The sequence below is a fragment of the Lethenteron reissneri genome, chromosome 34 (genome assembly GCF_015708825.2).
Source record: "Lethenteron reissneri isolate LAM-NWPU_2019-01 chromosome 34, ASM1570882v1, whole genome shotgun sequence".
In the NCBI taxonomy this organism is placed as follows: Eukaryota; Metazoa; Chordata; class Hyperoartia; order Petromyzontiformes; family Petromyzontidae; genus Lethenteron; species Lethenteron reissneri.
This window is the reverse complement of record NC_083812.1, coordinates 6748871-6771053: the sequence shown is the minus strand read 5'-3', so window position 1 is coordinate 6771053 and position 22183 is coordinate 6748871. Positions and strand designations below refer to the sequence as shown.

The following is a 22183-nucleotide window of genomic DNA, read 5'->3' as shown; positions in this document are numbered from 1 at the left end:
GGGCTGTTTTTCACATGTTAACCAATCCATTTGATTTTACTTCTTAATTTTGGAGCTTTCGTGACTGCAGGAATTATTCTTTGGTTATTTCGGTAAAGTCACTGCCTCCGCCCCCCTCTGTCTATTTAAGGCCACCCCACAGAGACGATCACCCCCCTCTGTACCTGTGTTGCTCTCTCTATGTATCTTGGTGACATCTGTCTGCTTATGTCTGTCTATAGTTTTCTGGTTAGATTTTATGTCGCTATTTCATTATACCTGATGATGATTGCTTGTGTTGCAATCGAAACGTCGTATGCTATTATTTAATTTATTATTTTATCTTTATACGTGACTTTACCGAAAGAACCAAAGAATTGATTTTACTTTTTAAAAGTAAAGCTTATATTACTCTTTTACACTTTCGAAAAAAAGTTTACATGCCTGGTAGCCAAGTAAATCAGAAGTCAGAGCAAAGCCAGGACTCTTGACTCAGAAGTCAAAGTCAGAGCTGAACCAGGACTTCTGAGATTCTGGATTCTGAACTAAATCAGTTTCTTGAGTGCAGTGAATTGACTCAGCCTGGTCACTCGTGACTACACACACGGTGAAGTCACCGCATTGTGTATAGTTTAGAGGAATATTAATTTTATTCAAGTCTCAGCAATATAGTTTGCCAGAATGCTCCTTCGGCAACTGTACACTTTGCTAAATTAATTGTTCTTAATTGCTTTAGGCCTAAGCAGTGCCATTTAAATTAACCAACAGTCACATGAGGCCATAATGCTTGTTTACGCAAAGCAAATACACTTTCTGAGAGCAGTTTGTTTGCAATATATTTTTTATTAGAGATAAAATAAAATTAACAAAATATCCACTGTTTATTATACAAATAACATTCAATGCACGTTTACACATAACATTGGTACATAACAACTAAATATGTATCTGGGTGCAGGAAGATTAAGGTGACAATTTTGTTAATGATCCTCCATAAATGAGAATAGGTTTACCCCTTTTTTCTGGCAACAAAACAGGTGTTAAGATGTTAAAACACCAAACTGAAACCTTTTACAAGGAATCATGTCTGCATTAACCACAATACCTGTGGCCAGAATGCAAAAAAAAAATACTGTGATAATATATGCATTGTCTTTGAAACTGATTGGTCCATACCAGAGACAGCTTTCTTTCGTGCCTAATCTCAGTTTCAAAGACAATGCATATATTATCAAGTATTGTGGTTAATGCAGACATGATTCCTTGTAAAAGGTTTCAGTTTGGTGTTTTAACATCTTACCACCTGTTTTGTTGCCAAAAAAAAAGGGAAACCTATTCTGATATTGTGGTACTGCCAAAGCGCAGGTCCCATGATCCTCCATAAATCTTTTGAGAGAAAAAAAATTACACTCCCATTGTAAGGCCGCAAACAATATATGTTTCATGTCCCATAAAAAGAGGGCCCATAGGTGTTGCCCTACAGATTGATTAATCTCCATATACATCAATAGTCACGCAACTCTCGGGGGGCGGGGGGGGGGGGACGACGTTTAAAATGTTTAAGCCATTGTGTGTCCAACCCTGGGCACCGGAGGTAGCTATTGTTCCCCATTGCTAACTCGACACTGGGAAACTGGGACCTGGTTTTTGTGTTGCGACAAACCCCACCTCGCCGACTGCCGAGGAATGGAGCTGCTGCAATAGCGAAGCTGCATCTTGTACAAAAGGTTTACACATTGTGGGTGCATTTTTTATTACTTCCAACATTCATTGTGTTGCCGAGGGATGTAGAGAATGCCATGCTCAGTAAAACACATCTAGCTGTATATCCCTCATAGCTCGTGTTTGGTCATATCCCACCATCTCTGGCATTGTGGCCGTTATTTTTAAGATTAAATCTTAATTTATGTTTGTGCATAGTACTGTGCCGTTTGTTGGACCTAAATAACATAGTTCAACATTATGATGATCATTATTAGATCTGACCAATTACATATTGGAAAAGGGCATAGTTGTTGAAGGAAAGTGTAAAATCCCTCAGTACAAGATGGACAGCAAAAAGCGCCAAGTCCGATTACAGACACTGAAAAGGTAAAGGTGCAGTCCTGCAGCTGCTGGCTCACGCCACAGATAGCAGAAGGGCCTCCACAAGCGAGAACTCCAGAAAGCCCTTCGATAAGGTAATTTGGCCTACTCTTCCATGCTGACCAGACATTTGACCCACACTTTACCCCCCACCACAAGTGAGCTACCTACCGACTAACTCTGGTGTCCCCATGCATACTGCTGGGTGGACAGGCACAGGCACGGGGAAAACATGCCGTTAATTTATTCACAAACATGATCCAGAGTGAATTCACGACGTGACACCAGACAAGTCATGGGCACGATGCACAATGTTGACAACTCAGCTGCACTTGCTGTGTCGGGCACAAACCCACGATGACTTGTTGCGTTTTCAGCAGGTGCAATCAAAAGCGCCCGCTGCATTGTAAAACCACGTTTCACTTGAAGGCGAAGTGCTGAAATTCGCACACGGTTCACTGATGTTTTGTGTTGTGTGAGAGACAAGGTGAGCAGTTGCTATATTGTGCGTTCCACGCGGATCCTTTTGACAAAATAACCTCGTCGGTGACTGCCTGCGCTGTGATAACCAAGCCTGCTCACATGTTGTTGAGTCATATTGTTGTATATATATCATATATGTTGTTGAGTCATGTTAACTTTCATAATCCAGCGCAGCGGCTGCATGGCAGTGAGTTTTATTGCCATGACGCACAGCCCAGAGAAATCTGGAATGGTCAGATAAAGACATGCGTACACGCAGATGATTTAAAGAAAAAACACAAACGTAAAAAAACGCTGGGACCTCCGAATTGGTGAGTGACCATTACGCTGACACAGAGGCATGCGTCTGCATGTCATCAGCACCACGGTGTATGCTACAATTGCTCACCTTTTGCCAAAACTTTGCAAAGATGATTGTCTCATTTATATTATAGTATGCATGCCTTCGTGAATTATATAAGTGTGTAGAACATGTCAGACTTTTTGCAAGGGCAGTTTTACAGATAAGCAAAAACCTATGGTTTTGGGGGAACTATACAGCGATAATGAAGGACTCTAATTTGGCACAAAAAGGATTTTATATATATAAATCATTGTGAACGAGTTTTAAGAATACCTCCCATTTTAAAATCTAATGCCAACATCGTGATATATTTTTTAGAAAAATAGGGTATAAACCTCCAACCAAAAGCGAGGCTTGAAGTGGATCGATCTTAAAATGTTGAAAATGAGAAGCCTGTTAGTGTGTACTTTTATTCCGTGAATGTATTTCCAGGTTATCAGCTCTCCAAAGGTGCCTCTTTTGTATTGACTTTTCGGCTCAACCGCAGTCCACACACACACACACACGGGCCCCGTGTATCCGTGTGAGCTTCGGTGCACGCACATTACATAAACACAACCTTGGCGTGTGATACATCACGTGCAATCAAAACAGGTGTGCAACGCTTTCATCGATTTGTTTTCACATTTAAATTAGCACGACATTGAACATTGCATATTATTATTACTACTACAGTTTTGCAATTACACCCCAACACAAAATTAAAATAACCCTTCAAGTTGCATTCGGTCCCATGTGGGAGAAGGCCCCATTGGTATGCCTGACTGTACCTCCCGCTCATTGCCTGGGTGACTGTGGGCTCTTCCCCCGCGGTAACAGGGGTGGTGGTGTCCCTCCGGGCTGTGGACTCGCCCCTGCTGCTGCTGGTGCCTCTCGGCCCCTGAAAGGAAGGGAACTCGTATAAACAAACAAGCAGCAGTGCGGCGATCACGCAGCATGGAAATGACTGCAGTGGATGCTAGTAATTCATCGGCAAAGAACGTGTTTTATTCAAGACTGCATTGGCAGAGGCCAATTCTTTGCGCACGCAGGTCGCGTGTGGTGGCGTAGAGGGTGGGTACTCCCATCCCTTCCAAGATGTCTGGCCAGCGTGGAAGAGTAGGCCAAATACCCTCTAGCGGGGCTCTCTAGAGTTCCCTCTAGTGGAGGGCCTTCCGCCAGCATCGGCATGAGCAAGCAATTGCAGGGCTGAACCTTTACTTACCACACCAAATATAAAATCATGTACTCTGTATATACAAGTACTCTTTTCGAGGAACTGTAATCGAGTAAACAGAGCCACTGTGTGCGTGTTATACATTTGGATATGACTAATTATATTCTAGGCTGGAGTGGTGGTGCAGTGATTTGCGTATTGCGCTATGAACCTGTCAAAATTAGTTCAATCACTGGCCACAGCTAACACCAGTTGTGAGTGATATATTAAACAGAGCTGGGCAACCCCTTCACCAACCTACTGACCTGCATGGTGAAGTATGTTTAAACAATCGGCAAGATCAAAATGCATGGGGAGGCCTACATCCAGCAGTAGATTTATAAACGTCTGTACAATTCGTGCTAAAGAAGGGCAATGGATGCATGTACACTTTCAGGCATTGCATAATGTGCACAGGCAGCCGATGAAATATGCACTTTCAAGCGCTACACAATCTGCACAGACATCCTGTGTACTAATGTCCGAAAACAGCATCAGGAAAATTACGTTTCTACTGCGGCTGTCTTTTATCTGCAGTACGGCACAGTAAACACGACAAGCCCTGCACGGATCTCCCGGGGTGTGCCTTGATTATAAATTGCACTGCCGGTGGCTGCTCTGGTATTTCACCGTGTCCTGAGGACAGCCACAAAAAAACAAGATTTTTCATCTTGAGTGTTATTCCTGGTTAAGGTATTCCGATGATCAAAATAATAAGAATACATTACTTTCAAAAAGAGGGACAGCTTACGTGCTGTGACAAAAAAAAAACTGATGTCTTAATATAAATCGGTGACGTGCACTGTCGTGAACTCATTTCACAGCGTATTTCTTTGAGAAGACAGGCTCGAGCAAAATTCTATCAAGTGGGGTTTCTACAACACACCCTCCCTCTTCAATACATTCCAATGGGCGCTTTCTCGAAAGAGATTGAGACTCCCAGCCACCCTTAACGCCCCCCCCCTCCACCCTTGACAACACAATCTTTGCCTCTCACTCCCAAGGCCCTTGCTCCCTCTCTCGAAACCCCCAATCTCAATCCCCTCGATGATATATGCTTAGTTTTAAACTCATTAATTCTGACGAACACAAGTTGTTGGCATCAAGCGAGGCTCGGAATTCCAAATTGAGGAGTGACCTATTGCGCCGAAATTTCCAATTGCCACCAGAGTCGACACACACCCACTTTCATATGAACACGTTTATTGTAAAGCTTGTTTACCACTTAATTTCATCCGGTGAGGCAGGCTTGCACTGCCCATTGTGATTCATCACGTCGATTGACGCTTGTTTATTATTGTGAACTTTACAAATGCCAATAAAATAGGATCGCCAATTCACAATCGCTAAATTGCATTACGTGATTACATTAACTGGCATTAATAAAAAAAATGTATCAATGGATTTATTATCATTATACAATTACACTATAACACAGATGTCACTCTCTTTGTTTTGTCTGGGCAAACACTCGAGTCACCCAGACACCTAATAGAACTTGAGATTACAAAAAAAATGTTATCCACTATTGGGAGCTCTAGAGAGCCACTCAGAAGGACATTTTGGCATAATTTTCCACACTGGTCAGACGTGCTGCAAGGGGTGGGAGTATACATGCTTTACCCCAACATGCATGAGAGATTCGTTCATGAGGCTATCCACATATACAAACACAGAGACAATTTCAACCCGAGAAGATGGATTCTGGCTTAGCAATCATTGGAAGGATTTGATAAACCATTTCGCGTCTTAATTAATTGTGTTCACGCTTACGGTGACTTTCAGACCGCATTCCATTATCTTCTTCTCCCCCCTCCTCTTTTCCGAACATAGATAGACTCGTCCATCTGAACAACTGCCAAAATCGCTGTCCCGTGGTGCTGACGTTAAGAAAAAAACGCCACTTTTTTCAAACTTTCTTGCTGTGTTGTTCACACCTGATGATGATTGCTTGTGTTGCAGTCGAAACGTCGTGAGAATTTTATAGTTTTATCTTTTTATTATTTTATTGTTTCCCTTCTACGTGACTTTACCGAAAGAACCAAGAATATGGTGCACCAGTTTAACACGCCGGCTTTCTCGACCAAAATTTATCCGTAACATGCCGGTGTGCCGTACTAGTAACGAATTGGCATGTTTTGTTTACGTGACAAACATGACGAATTGGCTGTGTCGGGTGGTGGCAGGTTTAACGACACATACTTATGCAATCTAACCCAAAAACCTTGATTATAGATATGGCGTCCCCACTTATATGGCTGGTTTCTACTGCTAATTGTATACCAAATGCAATTTTCAGCATTTTTTTCTCAGTCTTCTGTGAATCTTGTGTCTGTATGAATTGATGTGACATACCTGTAGTTAAGAAAAGTAAATACTAGCCAGCTGACCACATTCACCATTTAGGATACATATTAAATTAATTATAATAAATTACTTCTAACTTGATTCGAGGACAGATTAACGTAACAATAATGCTTCAAGTAGTCAGGACTGGGTTCTTAAAATCGACGTAGTTTAAATTGAAATGCAACATCTATTATCTGTACAAACTGTGAGAAGAAATGATTATTTCCTGTAAGCTTACACAGTCAAGCATGGACTTTGATAAGCTAACATTTAAACAAACGTGAGATGTGCTCCTGCATCTGCACAGGTGAACCTTGCCTGGTTGGGAGACTTTGTGCAGGTGATATCTACCTGGTTAGAGAGTATGTTCAGGTGATGTCTACCTGGTTGGAAGAGCGTGCGCAGGTGACACTTACTTGGCTGAGAGGGTGTGCGGAGGCCTGGGTGTGACAGGAGGGGCTTTATGCTGTATCTGCGGAGGTTGTAGTGTCATCGAGCCGGAGTGCGGACGTGGATAGCTGGGTGCAGTCGCAGTTGGGGATGTGGAGCTCATTTTTTTAGAACCCACAGGTAGAGGAGGAACACATTTCTTTTCCAACATTGGTGGCTCCGAGGTCCTCCGCTTTTCCTTCATAGTGTGCGGCATATCGCCCTCACCATCCTGAACACACACGCAGCAGATTTAGGCCCCTCCGGGCCTCAACGAGCCCACCGACCACTCCACGACCTTAGGGATACAATACGAGGCAGCGGTTTGCCTCTCACACAATTTGCCTTAAAGGTCAAAAGGTAAACTAAACTCAACTTTTTACTTTGCCAGGTAAGGCCCAATGAGCTATATAGCTCTTTTTCAGAAGAAACCTGGCCACAAGTGATAACTCAACAAAGTGGCTTATCACGTGGACATTTATAGCAGCCAAATACTCTAAACGCAACGTTTCCAAATGTGGAGGGGGAAAACCGGAGGACTCTGGGAGAAAAATCAATGCCACCATGGGGAGAGACACGCAAACTCCAGATGTACAACAGGCGTCAGTGTCGGGATCGATCCCACGACCTCCTGCACACCAGGCGAGGTAGTTAACATCTCGCCACCGCGGCATTAAAGGTGCAGCCCTGCAATTATTTGCTCACGCCACTGCTGCAAATGGTCCTCCAATACAGGGAGCTCTGAAGAGCCACTCGAGTGGGTGTTTTTGGCCAACTCTTCACTGCTGGCGAGACATTTTGTGAAGAGGTGGGAGTAGCCACTCTTTGCCCGAGCACACGCGGCTAACTGTGGGGAAGCCATTTATACCACTGGGTGGACAGAGGCAGTGGGATTTAAGAACCTTGCACCAATGTTTTCAACCTGCCACATCCAGAGATCGAATCGAATCAAACCGATGACCTCTGGATTGCAAGTCCAGTGTGCCAACCGTTACACAACGGAAGCAACCCCTTGCAAGGGTTATTTAACAATATAAGGGCTACCATCATTATTCTCTGGGGTCTTTTTGTTTCTGTTCACAATAGACAAAGGTGAAATGAAAATACAACCCAAAATGAACTTAATGTAAACAATACAAATCTAAAACAAAAAAAGGATAAATTCTTCACACACAGAGAACCTAACTTTTTTGTTACATAATGCATCATTGGAATAAGCAACTTTTTTATCAACACTCAAAGCAGGTGACTCACTTATTGCAATATTAATGTACTTCTAAGCGAAATTGATTTATTGCACATCTACATCAGAAAGCCTCTGTAATTCACGTGCAAATTATGTGACTGCCTTGCTAAGTTCTCCCACAAAGCATTGAGATAACCAGGACCATCAAGCTCTTGAGTGAACAGTGTGCTCAACCCAGATTGGTTTCTGTATTCACCAGTCTCCACGTAATGGTCTCTCTCTCTCTCTGAAAAAGGTAGATGTAGTATTTATACTTTTGCTCTTTTCTCCTAATTACATTTCAAGTGAACCTTTCCATTTGGAACTCTTTGAGTGTGCGGTGCATCACCCTGTGTCAGACAATGGCCAACCAATGAGCACGGTTGGCTACGTAGGGTGCGAAAGAGGTTCAACACACATACATTCCTTCCTCATACGTTCCAGAGGGCTCATTACAAATACAACTATTTTCTTCTTAAATTCCAGGCCGAAATACATCAAATTACTTTTTAAAAAACATATCTCATGCTTTGGTGTGTTTTTTTGTGCAGTAACTGGGCTAAGTTCGACTTCTTGGTAAACTTGAGAACCCACTTTAAACATGAGTGGCTGACAAAGCAGAATTCAAACTCAAAGGTGCTGGCTCAAAACTGTGAGCTTCCCAGTCACCGGCAACGAAAACAAAACACACAATCAATTGGAACTACACAAGTCTCGGCCACTCCACCTCTCGTTCAAAGTTACAAGGATGTTTTAATATCCATGTATTTCAAAGCATAGGTTGCCTCATTATTAGGTCTATTACACATCGTGAGTAACTTATCAGCGGATTCAACACCTGTAAGTTGCGGAGACCTAGTCTGACACTGGACTAACAGCTGTCATGCGACACTCTGGAATGAATGATTAGGGTACTATATTGCAGAGCCTATATTGTTTTCTTCCTGTCTTTGATCATCTGTATACTGCGTATTTATCTCTCTCTGATTTTCTTGATCTAAATGTATTTAATGCTCTCTTCCACTCTCTTTGTGCATCATTATCCTCTGTTTGAGAAGGTATGCTTTAAAAAATTGCCATCGCAGCTCCCGTACACATGTACAACGACACGTATGAATGCGAAACTGTCTTCCATGAATACAGTCACCAAACAGGTAACACTGACCCACAGTTGAGTTCAGTTAAACTACCAGCGATTGCAATGTTAGGCACGTTGAATGCAGATTCGAGTGTGTCATCGTGCATCATGGTGAATGGAGACACTGAGTGTGTCGGTGGCAGTAGAAAAAAAATAAAAAAAATATTTCTCAATAACACTGTGGCCTTAAAAAAATATATATATGTAATTGGCACCGTTTTAGGCAATGGCTCTTCTTCGTAGCACAATGACCACTGCTCGAAATATAGCCGATCACAAACTTTTTTCTTTTAAAGCCACAGTGTTTTTGGCAAGTGTGTTGAGTCTTTTTGTTAATTGTGTTTGTGCATCACTGACAACACAGCAGCATGCCAAATCATTTGTTTAGCAGCAGCACTGGGGATGGCAACATTTTAAAACACCGCAATGCTTACCACAGCAACTGTGTAATTGTGCTCTCTGCAGACACAATTTAAATTGTGGTCCTGGACGGTTTTGTAAGGAATCAATCTAATTGGCAAAAGTACTGTCAATCAATTGAAACCCAGAGCCTTTGTTATGAATGCTGTTGTGAAATGTTTTCTCGGATTAAAACGGCAAAGTTGGCCGGTTGTTCATGAATCGACTCTTACCCAACAAGACAACACAAGACAACACAGCTAACCATGGTGTGCGCTCAGTGCTCTGTCCCCTTACTCCCTCGGAGGCTTGGGAAGTGAGAATGTCAGTCACCTCGATGTCTGCCTCTGCGCCGCTGCTCAGGCTCTGCAAACTGCGAGTGCTTGAGCGGCTGCTGACGGAGCCTGTGGGCACAGGGCAACACAACACACACACACGCGCGCGCTTTAGGACTCCACCTTGGGAGAAAATAACACTCAGTGCTAGGAATCGTGAGAATTGTCTATCTCCATCCAACTCTGTAAGGACAAAAGGGCAACAAGTACTTTGAGGCAGTAACTGCATTCTTGGATGGGCAAACAAGACGAATCAATTTCCTTAGCTCGGCTTGTGCTGAGATCCTAATCATATCGTGACTCGATTACTGAAACTCTGTTCTATGGGGTCAACCCCAAATCCATCTTATCCAAATCTCAAATGATTCAAAATTGATGCTGCCAGAATGCTCACCTGCATCCAAAAATGAGACCCACATCACCCTCCCACTGGCTCTCAATCCAGTCCTCAATCAACTTCAACATCATATCCACACCGTGTTAAAATATTCTCCATCGACTTGCCCCGGCCTCTCATCTCACTCTACTCCACGCATTCTCAATTTCCGCAATTAAGGCTTTCTGTCAAAAGCCCCCGGCCAATCTTAACTTTGAGCAGATGGTGGCTCATTATTCTCTGCTGCCCCATACTCGGAACCCCCCCTTCCCCAGTCGTCTGTGCTGTTGACTCCCTGGAGCCTGTTCAAGCCCAAAATCTTCTTTCTTATCTACCTATGTCTGACTGCCTCCCTGTAATAAAAAATAAAATATTCCCATTATATCTGTCTAGAGTCTTGAAATGCAGTTGCATTGTATAAATCAACATTATAGTAATTGTACAACAGTGGGTGCGTATCTACTGACATCCTCAGATGCCAGGCCCGCGTGTGTTTTAATATTGCATATACTTTTTTTCAATGACACATCGCTTGAAATATTTTATGTACATTTCATGTCTTATTTGAGAAAACATATGAGATACAAATACGTGCGTTAAGGTGTGTCTGATTATTATTAAGCATCCTGATTTTGTAAAATAATGCTTAGTGTTATCGTGGAGGGTGGCTGATTGGCAACAAGTATAGCATGCTTGCCTCTTAAGTCAAAAGCATTTAATTTAAAGCTCTCATTTAATCACCATTGTGTGAGACCATCCTTGGTGAGGATGAGTAAGTACATGCACAAGTATAATCTATTGAATCCCCACATGGCATTGCCACATTTTTATGGAAAATCCACTCGTAATTACTCACTGCCCTCAACAGTTGAAGGGGTACAGGCAGCCTCGTCAAATTCCCCCTCCGCAGCTCAATACGGAGATTATATGGGGAAATGCTGCGGTGACCCCTCGCTGCAACGATGGAATTCAAAGCAGTACTGGATTTTTGTGCCAGAGAATATTAAGCGCCGGGTAAACCCAACCGTGTGCCAAAAATACGAGGCTCTCTCTCTATGGTTACTGGCCACGCCTTTATGCATGTGAAATAAGAGTCCCCTGAGCCAACACAGGTGTTAAGCAATGCACCATGGATAGTTCTATTTTGGTAACAGTTATTTAGTATTGAGCCTGCAGTTGGGCTCAGCAAGTGCCCAGAGTCCCATTAACAGCATGCACTGTAGTCTATGAGACACTCACTAAGCGCAGTGGGGTACTGAACCATTCGGATGCTTTCTGAGCTTGTGATGTTTGGGATTAATTGGATACAAAGTCATTCTGCAGTGAGATAATAGGGAGTTGCAATGCACATTTCACAACCTCACCATATTGGAAAAGTATTTTTTATTTTTGTTATACGTTCGTGTATTTATTAATGCATTTGGGTCTCATTAATTTTCTATTTCACTTTGCAATAACTGACAGGAACAGTCATAAAAAAACTAAAATGAGACAATATTCTGCTTTGTATATAAACCTTATCAATGTAATTTAATTAAAACACGAACAAAAAAAGTAACGACACTCATCTTTTTAATAAACATAAATTATAATTTACATATATCGTATACATATATAAACCCATGATTTTATGAATATATTGTGACGTGAAGTTTTATTAAAATGTGCCTTTAAAATTTAGTTCCTGGTTCTCAATATATTTTAGTTTTCTAATTATAAAGATAATCACTGGGAAATTGGATAAATGATGGACACATTGGGTTAACTCAGGACTGAAAAAACTCTCTGAAGAAACCCTCTGTAAACATTCTCTAGTTTGTTGTAAAGAGCTCCTGGTTTTTCAGGTCACATGTTTCAGACGACATTTTCAACGGACCACCATTTTACCTTCACCAAATGTTTGCTCACTATTGCAATATTTATCTTGCTAATTGCAAATTATCTGTACGTAGGCCAGCTCTAATTGCTGCTTCGTCCACATGCGCGTGTCGATATCAACGCTTCAGAATGTCATTACCTCTCTGGTCACATATATTAGGAGACATGTAACTTGTGCAATATGCTCTGATGAAATAAAAAAAAATTGGTTATACTGCATTGGCAGTGGTGTGAAAGCACAAATAACAAACAAAAATCCTCAACACACACGTCAATAACAGCGTGGCCTTAGAAGGACAAATAAAAACAAGATTACATTTTGTTGAATGGTCCTTCAAAGCGCATACATACGGAGGGCCAGAGAAACAGAGCGGATAAGTTGGAGAATGCATTTTACACCAATGGGAACTGACACTAATTAAATTCTTATGCCAATTTACAGTTACCAGGTAACTATTCATGTCAGTTTAAAAACTGTCCATCAGCAAACATAAAAAATGTGATTCTTATTAGGTCCTCTGTATTTATGTACTTAAGGACCATTGTTTGAGACGTTGCCTTTTAATGTTTTCTGATAAGATAGCTTTGTCAAGCTTTAAATAGTAAATTCATTTTTAGTATGTAGTGCTGTATGCCCATTCTGAATGCATTGTTATTATCACTGGAGGTGTATCATTTAAATGTATATATTTTGCTTATTCTGCTATAAGGATATTACACAGTGATAGCAAAATCTTAATTGATCTCTAGCTTTTCTGCACTCACGGGGAATGGCTTCCTCCATGCCAAGTAAGTTGTATTGCTTGTTAAAATCAATCTCTTACCAATTCACATGCAGCACAACCACCCCTATCCATATTTTATAATCGCTTTGTCGATACAATGTCAACTTCTTTTGTGATGTCCCACAAATTCAGAACGGAGACGCACAATTCATAATGAGAACACGTGCAGCTATGGGTTAAAACAAATTGTTATCATTAAAATGCAGTCGAACACTTTGCTAGAAAATGTGCATGTTGAACACATTGTAAAGACAGAAGTGGAATGCACAAATTACAAAATAAAACTCACATTCGTCAGTAACCCTGCCATAACGAGGGGGGAAAAGGTGATTGTTTTATTTTGCTCTTTCCCGCAGATGTTCTGACACGTGCTGAGGTTTTTGTTGGGCAACACTGCTAATGCAGTATCGCACGTTTTGTTTAATTGTAAAGCGGAACGAGTATTTTCATTTAAATAGATGAAAATTTCTCCGAAACATCAGAGAGACATAAGCTTGCTGTAGAACAGGTGGCTCATGTAGCAGCAGCCGCAAACACATGGTGGCGTCAAAGACAAAGATCCCCCGTGTAGCCGATAACAGACTGTAACGTAGGTCAAGTGCTGCACGGCAACGTAGAACAGCAGCAGCAGCGGACTGGTTTCAAAAGCCTTATCTGGAATCATATTCACCTGATCAGCTTCCCGTTCTACAAGCAAGTGCTTGGTAGACAACCACAATCGCTGAGCATTACAGCTCAACTCACCGGTAGCAATTGCCACCGTGCTACATTCCCGCTCCGTCATTTGTTGTTTGCCTTTGTGGTCCACAGTAACTGGCTGGATGCAGGGCGATTTGACGATGAAGACAAATATCCCCCGTATATCCTTAACAAACTGTTGGGGCAAGTGTTGTTAGCGTGCACCTATGAAGGCCGGAACGGCACACGAGGGGGTGGGTGGCCAGCACCACTTCCGACGACCTTTGTCTCCCCAGTGGCGATGTTTACACACCGCACCAGGTACTCATTTGAGGCTGAGTCGATCTAGGGGAGGCCCAAGACCGGTTCAAATAATCGTCACCGGTGTTTGCCATGAGCGGGAATCGAACTCGGTCGCTGGGTTCGTAGCACAGCGCGCTAACCGCTACACTACCACTCCCCACGTGAAGTTCCAACCCATCTGAAGTCACACACACAGTCATTTCTGAATAAAGGTTACAATTTTTTTTAAAAGTTATATTACATCCTTCTGGTTGGCAAATTGTATTTTTTATATGTTTTGATAGCTCTTCCTTTAAGATGGTATTTTAACCTTGGTCCCCCTTTCCGTGGGCAATTTAACATTTCAAATATATCCGGAAATCACTGGAATAAAAAATTGCATATGATGTTTTAAAGCCAAACATTAAAGCGTTGCCAATGTCAGAATGCTGGCCCTGTATAAAACAATGTGAAAACGCTTGAGTTAAAATTTCTAAAGAAATAGGTGGTAGGTTAGGTATTTGCTAGGTTGATGGTGAATGTATGAATGTTGCTATTTCTTCCACACAAATATCAAAAGCTTAAAGAGGATTTTTTTGTTATCAATGAACACTCAGTTTCTGTCCCCATACATCATATATACACAGATACACTAAACTGGAGGTTTAAATACATTTTTAAGTTGGGCCAATTAAAATTACATAAATGTGTCATATTGGAGATATGACTATAATTTTATTGCACAAAGGCTAGCTCATAAATGCTATGTACCACAGTGCTTGGTTATTACGTGCAGTGCTGTATATTGTACCACTATTATAAGAACATCGCAGGCTAGTGGCGATGCATCAGTTTTTGTGATTTATACGCGCAATAGAAGCACATTCTGCAATCTGGGGGTGAGCCATTCTGCATGGCCAGGAGTCCCGCAAGATAATGATATCATCGCGTTTACTAGTTTACGAGGATGGCTGTGGCTACTGGAGTACAAATATTAAATGATGACAATGATCAACATTACGTTATTTAAGTTATTATATATCATACTAAAACAAAGCAAACTAGCGCAGCCTGTGTAGTTATATCTTTCTTGCTGCCTGATAGGATAGGAACATAAAAAAAATTAATTGGTAGTCTAAACAATAATACGGGCACTCATTCAGCTCTCTTTTGAGCTGATGATCTAGACAAGGGTAAGAGCATCGTACATGTCATTTGAGTCACATGGCATGCAAGGCATGATGGGAGTCGTGCCTTCCTGCTGTTTGTGAGCAGCAGCACATCCTTGCGTGCTGATTTCTGCGTCTTTGCAGCCTGAATGATTTTCCTGTTCCGTTGTTTTTTTCTCATAATTTGCAGGTTTTTTATTTTATTTATCGTCGTTTTTAAGACATAACAAGCACGTGCACCTACATACATAAATGCTGTCAATGACTCCTCTTACAGTATCACCATAATAATCATCATCATCATTAATTGCTGTCTTTTAATTGAAGAATGTGTAATGTATAATTGTCTAATGCATAGAAAATTTGGTTTTCGTTACAGCAGACCAAGCACACACATGTGGTTTAAGTTTGTGGTGTGAACCTTTATGCAGTGTTTAAACAGTCCACCCATGTCAAACAATCACCCTCTCTCAATACCTTCTACTCTTCTCCCTAAACCACTTATTCTCTCTTGCCCACCCTTCCTTCTCTCCTTGCTGTCCTCTCCACTCGTACGAACGCCTTTCCTGTTCCCAACTCCCCATGGTCACTCATCATCAATCCACTCATCCCATTTCTATCTTCGTTTATTCCACGCATCATCACCACCACCACCACCTCATTTTACACATATCCCATCCACTCATCTCGTTTCATCTAGCCAACCATCTTTTACTATTGTTAGTTCACTGTACAATGCCTTGGTTAAGGCACTATATAAATGTATGATAACATATGATGAGGCAATATGGGCACTCGGCAATAGCCAAGTGAGTCACCGCTGTAGGTGGTGCAAAGATGCAAACATTGTCCCGACACATCTGGTGAGCATGGGAGACCAGTCTGATTCATCCTCAGCAGATCATCCCTTGCATGTGAACGCGTGACAAAACGTACCACCGGAGGTGACGATAATGTCACAGTATTAAACGGCAAATGTATTCCACACGCCGCATCAATTCTAAGCGAGTCTCACTTGTCGTGCTGGAGGTAGAGTCACGCATGGGACGGTGACGGAACGCCCCTTGGCTCGGAAAAGGAAACTCTTTTGATGGCAGAGATTCATACAGGCCGACAGGTATATCCTCTTTCAAATCTGTAAAGGACAACAAAAAATGGTGAGAAAATCCATTACAAAAGGATGCAAATGACCAAGTTCCAAAGAATTGCACGTGTGGTCGTTTGATTGTTTTAGACCACCGACTACAAAAATGTAGATAATGTGGCCAAGCAATAGGCATCAAGAAAGACAAATACAAATGTAGACTGTATTCTTTGGGTCTTTCGGTAAAGTCACATAGATAGGTTCAAAGAAAATAACAAAAAACTACGACGTTTCGATCGCAACACAAGCGGTCGTCATTAGGAACAGGGGGTTAGCTTCTAAAGGCAAACTGTTAATAAAGGTTTGAAATGGGCATAGCCCAAATGTCAGCAGCATGGGCGGGGCAGCTAATGTTAATGTAAGTGGTGGGCAACGACCTTTAATTGGTGGAAAACCCACCATCGTCGCGGTCGCTGCCCACCACTTATTGTTGCATCTTAATTAATTAAATATATATAAATACTTAGTAAAACATGACTTTTTATTTTCAAGGCAGTAAAAATTTAAAGTTTTTACATAAACCAACTTGTTTTTCTTTATTGTCAGAAATTATCTTGAATACCATTTGTGAATTTACATGTCTTAAAAGTTTTGACTAATTACATATACTGTAATCCAGTTATTTTATAACTTACAAAAAATCCTCACATGGTAGAAACCAAAATATCTTATTTGTGCAGCAAATCCATTTCAGAGGAAATAATAGCCACACTGTGGAAGATACATAATGGCATCTCATTTTTTCAACCAAAGAGTCATTCATTCGAATGAATGACACACATAGACCGGGATTGCTAATGATTTTCGTATTTAAATGGCCAAATAGTCCACACACTGCATCATTATAAAAGTAACAAAGTAAATACATTACTGCACTGACATTTTTTTTGTTGAATTGATTTCCAGAATAGCAGTTTAAAATTTTGACTTAAAACTTTCCTGAATGCAGGAATTCATATTCTTGGTTCTTTCGGTAAAATCACATAAATAGAAAAAAAAAGCAAAAATGAAAGCAAAAAAACCCACGACGTTTCGATCGCAACACAATCCGCCTGAGGAAGACCGCTTGTGTTGCGATCGAAATGTCGTGGTTTTTTGCTTTTATTTTTGTTTTTTGTTTTCTATTTACGTGACTTTACTGAAAGAACCAAGAATATAGCAGTTTAAAATGTTCACATTTTTTTAATGTTGGTTACAAAAATAGAAAGCATGAGTAAATCACTCTGCAAGCCTCTATTTCATTTTAACACGTAGACTTTCGCGACCAATATAATCCATAAGAGTTTTTTGTGCTATATATAAATATATAAAGGACAACATGATGCCAGCATTGTAACACCGATATCATTAAGGGGTACAAATTTGCAAGCTGCACGTGGTAAAAAAAAACTAATAACATTCCTTATCCTGAGTTTGTTTCCTGGCCATAGCTGACATTAGTGGTGAGTGCTGTCTGATGAATCCTAGGCTCCCCTTTCACCAACCCACACTGGCCAGCGTGGTGAAGTATGGTCAAACAACCCCCAATGACCAGCGTGGTGAAGTATGGTCAAACAACCCCCAATGACCAGCATGGTGAAGTTTGATCAAACAACCCCCAATGACCAGCGTGGTGAAGTATGGTCAAACAACCCCCAATGACCAGCATGGTGAAGTTTGATCAAACAACCCCCAATGACCAGCGTGGTGAAGTATGGTCAAACAACCCCCAATGACCAGCGTGGTGAAGTATGGTCAAACAACCCCCAATGACCAGCGTGGTGAGTATGGTCAAACAACCCCCCAATGACCAGCGTGGTGAAGTATGGTCAAACAACCCCCAATGACCAGCGTGGTGAAGTATGGTCAAACAACCCCCAATGACCAGCGTGGTGAAGTATGGTCAAACAACCCCCAATGACCAGCATGGTGAAGTTTGATCAAACAACCCCCAATGACCAGCGTGGTGAAGTATGGTCAAACAACCCCCAATGACCAGCATGGTGAAGTTTGATCAAACACCCCCAATGACCAGCGTGGTGAAGTAAAGTATGGTCAAACAACCCCCAATGACCAGCGTGGTGAAGTATGGTCAAACAACCCCCAATGACCAGCGTGGTGAAGTATGGTCAAACAACCCCCAACGACCAGCGTGGTGAAGTATGGTCAAACAACCCCCAATGACCAGCGTGGTGAAGTTTGGTCAAACAACCCCCAATGACCAGCGTGGTGAAGTATGGTCAAACAACCCCCAATGACCAGCGTGGTGAAGTATGGTCAAACAACCCCCAATGACCAGCGTGGTGAAGTATGGTCAAACAACCCCCAATGACCAGCGTGGTGAAGTTTGGTCAAACAACCCCCAATGACCAGCGTGGTGAAGTATGGTCAAACAACCCCCAATGACCAGCATGGTGAAGTTTGATCAAACAACCCCCAATGACCAGCATGGTGAAGTTTGATCAAACAACCCCCAACGACCAGCGTGGTGAATTATGGTCAAACAACCCCCAATAATCAGCATGGTGAAGAATGATCAAACAACCCCCAATGACCAGCATGGTGAAGTATGGTCAAACAACCCCCAATGACCAGCGTGGTGAAGAATGATCAAACAACCCCCAATGACCAGCATGGTGAAGTTTGATCAAACAACCCCCAATGACCAGCGTGGTGAAGTATGGTCAAACAACCCCCAATAATCAGTGATCAGCAATCAAAATGACAAGAGGCATTTTTTCTCTCTCAAATTTGGTAAAAGTAAATAAATCAATATTTCAAGAGCCACAATGCAATGTGAATAGCATCACGAAGCAGCCCTCAAAGACCCGTATGCGGTTCCGGAGCCGCAGGTTGCTGACCCCTGCCCGTGACCAACAAAAGTGCGTGAAGGACTTTGTCCATAACGTCGCTTTAAAAAAAAAAGAGACATTATGTTCTGAGCAGAGACACCAAGGCATCCCTGTGTTTGTGCAAATAAAAGCCTATGAGGTGCACTCGCCCATTAAAATAAACAGCCTGTATTTAATGTTCAGTTCACATGTGGAGCTAGCATGCCTCTCATCTAGGGTGTTTCCAGAAGGCCGAGTGAGGCATGCCCATAGCGCATAACAGCATTATACATCTCCATATAATTTGCGTGAACCATGTAATCCCAACATTCATATTGGTGACTTGGAAAAATATGTTATCTTTTCATTCTGTTGTGTTCATTTGAATGACATTGCATACTTTGCACATGCACAAACGCAGTAGCAAAACTTGCACTCACTGGGGCAATAAATTACACATGCAAAACGTTTTATAGGTTTAAATTACACAGCTCACCTTTGAGCTCAAGGGTAACTGGATGAATTGTAATTTCAGGATCTGTGCCATGTGCTTACGTCACTGCATGGGGCAGCATGCAGTGAACTGCATGGGACATTCATCTGGCTGCGCATCAAAGCCATATCCATGGCAAGCTGCCGCATGCTAGTAAATGGCCAAAAGACACCGTCTGTAATATCAAAGCTTACTTACACGTTCACAAATATTTTTTCCCTTCAGATGTGGAAATAAATGGACTTATTTATTTTTACTCGAAACACCTCTCTCTCGAGTGGAATATATCCACGCGAGTTGTTGTTTTTTTGCTATCGTGCCATACGGTGAAACTCGTGTTGCTTTTATTGATAACATACATGCTTGGAATTGATGTATGGCAGTTTCCTTCAGTGGAAGCAAGCTGTCACTGAGAACAATCGTACAGATTCAGCACCTGAGTGAGAATGTAAGCGAAAATGTAAGTTGTAAAGAAACTGACAGATGTGTTTTCTATCTCAACATCACTTGCTCCCAACTTTGCTATGGCATGTGATGGAATTCCAGTTTTTTTTAAGGAGAGTGATTATACGTGACGTTCCATTACTCTCTTCACCAACCCACAGTGACCAGCGTGGTTAAGCACGATTAAATAATCCTCATGACCCACATGGTTTGAAGACGTCCTCATCCAGCAGCGGATAGATAAAAGAGCTGTATATGTACATTATGTTACAGAAATAATCGATTAATACATTGAGATTAACTCACAAAAACTCGATTTTTTTCAGCACCATTTACACAAGGTCCTCCACAGCACTTTACATATAGCCCAACCCTTAACAGATTCGATTGAATACAACTAGAAAGGAGTAAGGCAATACAAAAGGCACGTAACCTACACAGACGTGTATGCAAGTGAAAACAAATGTTTTAAGACGCGACCTAAAAGACTCAACCCACTGACAGTCCCTTAAGTTATGGGGAGGAGCATTCCATGGATAAGGCACCTGTGGCAGTGACTCCATATACGGTTACATATGAGGAATGTACCACACAGAGTTTTTCGTATTCATCACAGTATATCTTCACGTCTCAAGAGTCTTTTTTTCATGAAAACATCCTGAGCAGTGGACCCACACGTTACCTGGTTGCCTTGGACTGGGTTCTTTTTTTCTCCGGGCGATGCTTTCCCGGATGCTTTTAAGATTTTCCTGGAGATATAAAAAAAAACACGCCAACATAAACTGAGATCTGCGTAGAATTGTACACAATATTAAACAGCTTTATACAAATTAAGAACATTTTATTTGATGACAATTTACAAATGAGCGACGTTAACTATACTTTCCTGTTCGTCATCATGTTTCAATTCATAACGCAATTAATTCATCTCACTGGTCAGGGAAGAAATAATGAGTGTCTTTCATTACATATTATGTAATCTTTATATAATAAATGAGCCAGAAGTATAATGTATTCTCCGATCACCTGTGTAAATGATACACTTGAGATTCAATCCATCAAACATGCTCATTACATGGAATACCACAATTGAACACGTTAGCAAAAGAAACAAAAATGTGATGAAATGGAATAGTCGTGTTTTAAATTTTTATTAGATCCAAACATAACTTCAAGAAATCTTTATTATTTTACTTATTACATTTGGCAAACACTGTTTTGCATTCCATTATTTTGTGAATAAGTGAAAGAAAAAAAACCCATTGTGCAATCTAATTAAATCACGACAGAAATGCGCAGGCCAAAAAGTTATTAAAGCACTTTCTATAAATTACGTGAATGACAGGCATTTAAAAAGAGCACAATTATCCATTATGTTACAAGTGACACAGTCAACCTCATACTCATTTAAAAAAATAACCCTAGACAGCTCCTCCTAAATAAATAATTTCCCGAGTCTTCATGCCTCAAAACACTGATACAAAACAAAACAGAACGAAATGACAGCTAGTTGATTGAAGTATTTTAAATGATGTAGACAAATGTGAGGTTAACTTTTGGATAAGTAATGCTCTTAAGTGTTACTTACACACACAGGCAAATAGTGAAAAAACATAATTTTAATAGATAAATGTTGGCATCATATAAAATACTTAAACGTGTAATTTTCTAGAAATCCACCATGGCCCAGCCATATGATGTTATAGGTCAAATTTTCATTACTTTTGTACATTTACAAACACGACCTTTCAACCGCTTTCTTGCTCCATTAGGATGAAAATATTCCCGTTTTAAAAGGCGTCACCAGTGCCTTTTCAATTCAATTATCCAGAGAATAACAGCACAATGACCAACTATTGGAGAGCAAGGTCGTAGGATATTTAAACCCAAAGGTCAACAGCTTGAACATGCCCTTACAAATGACACTTCACTTGTTCGACAGCGATCCTCACAGCATGTCGCTACGTACGAGGGGGGGGGGGGCAGAGGGGGTGAGACAGACCTTGGAACTTAGGGCCCACAACTCCTAGCCGTGGACACAGAGACCAAGCGTGCGACGCCACGAGGGCACCTCCTTCCGCTGGGTTACTACGCCGCGTTGCGACGCCGCTTACACACAAAGTGCTTGGCCACAAATTAACCACAGTGTCTCGCTGCAGTAGCG

General features: G+C 41.4%; 1 protein-coding gene across 6 annotated transcripts in view; it reads right to left on the bottom strand.

Annotated features, from left to right (window-relative positions):
* Nucleotides 1-802: 802 nt before the first annotated feature.
* Nucleotides 803-22183, bottom strand: part of LOC133350616 (phosphoinositide 3-kinase adapter protein 1-like) — a 172563-nt gene continuing 151182 nt past the window's right edge. For 5 of the 6 annotated variants that reach the window (XM_061565152.1, XM_061565153.1, XM_061565156.1 and 2 more), the window contains 5 exons: nucleotides 20702-20768; nucleotides 16144-16263; nucleotides 9923-10029; nucleotides 6851-7095; nucleotides 803-3770 (listed from right to left, as the gene is read on the bottom strand). In XM_061565152.1, the coding sequence (XP_061421136.1) occupies nucleotides 3668-3770; nucleotides 6851-7095; nucleotides 9923-10029; nucleotides 16144-16263; nucleotides 20702-20768 (642 nt within the window). In that variant the 3' untranslated portion in view covers nucleotides 803-3667. The remainder of the gene's footprint in view (nucleotides 3771-6850; nucleotides 7096-9922; nucleotides 10030-16143; nucleotides 16264-20701; nucleotides 20769-22183) is intronic. The other variant, XM_061565155.1, reaches the window with a different exon arrangement.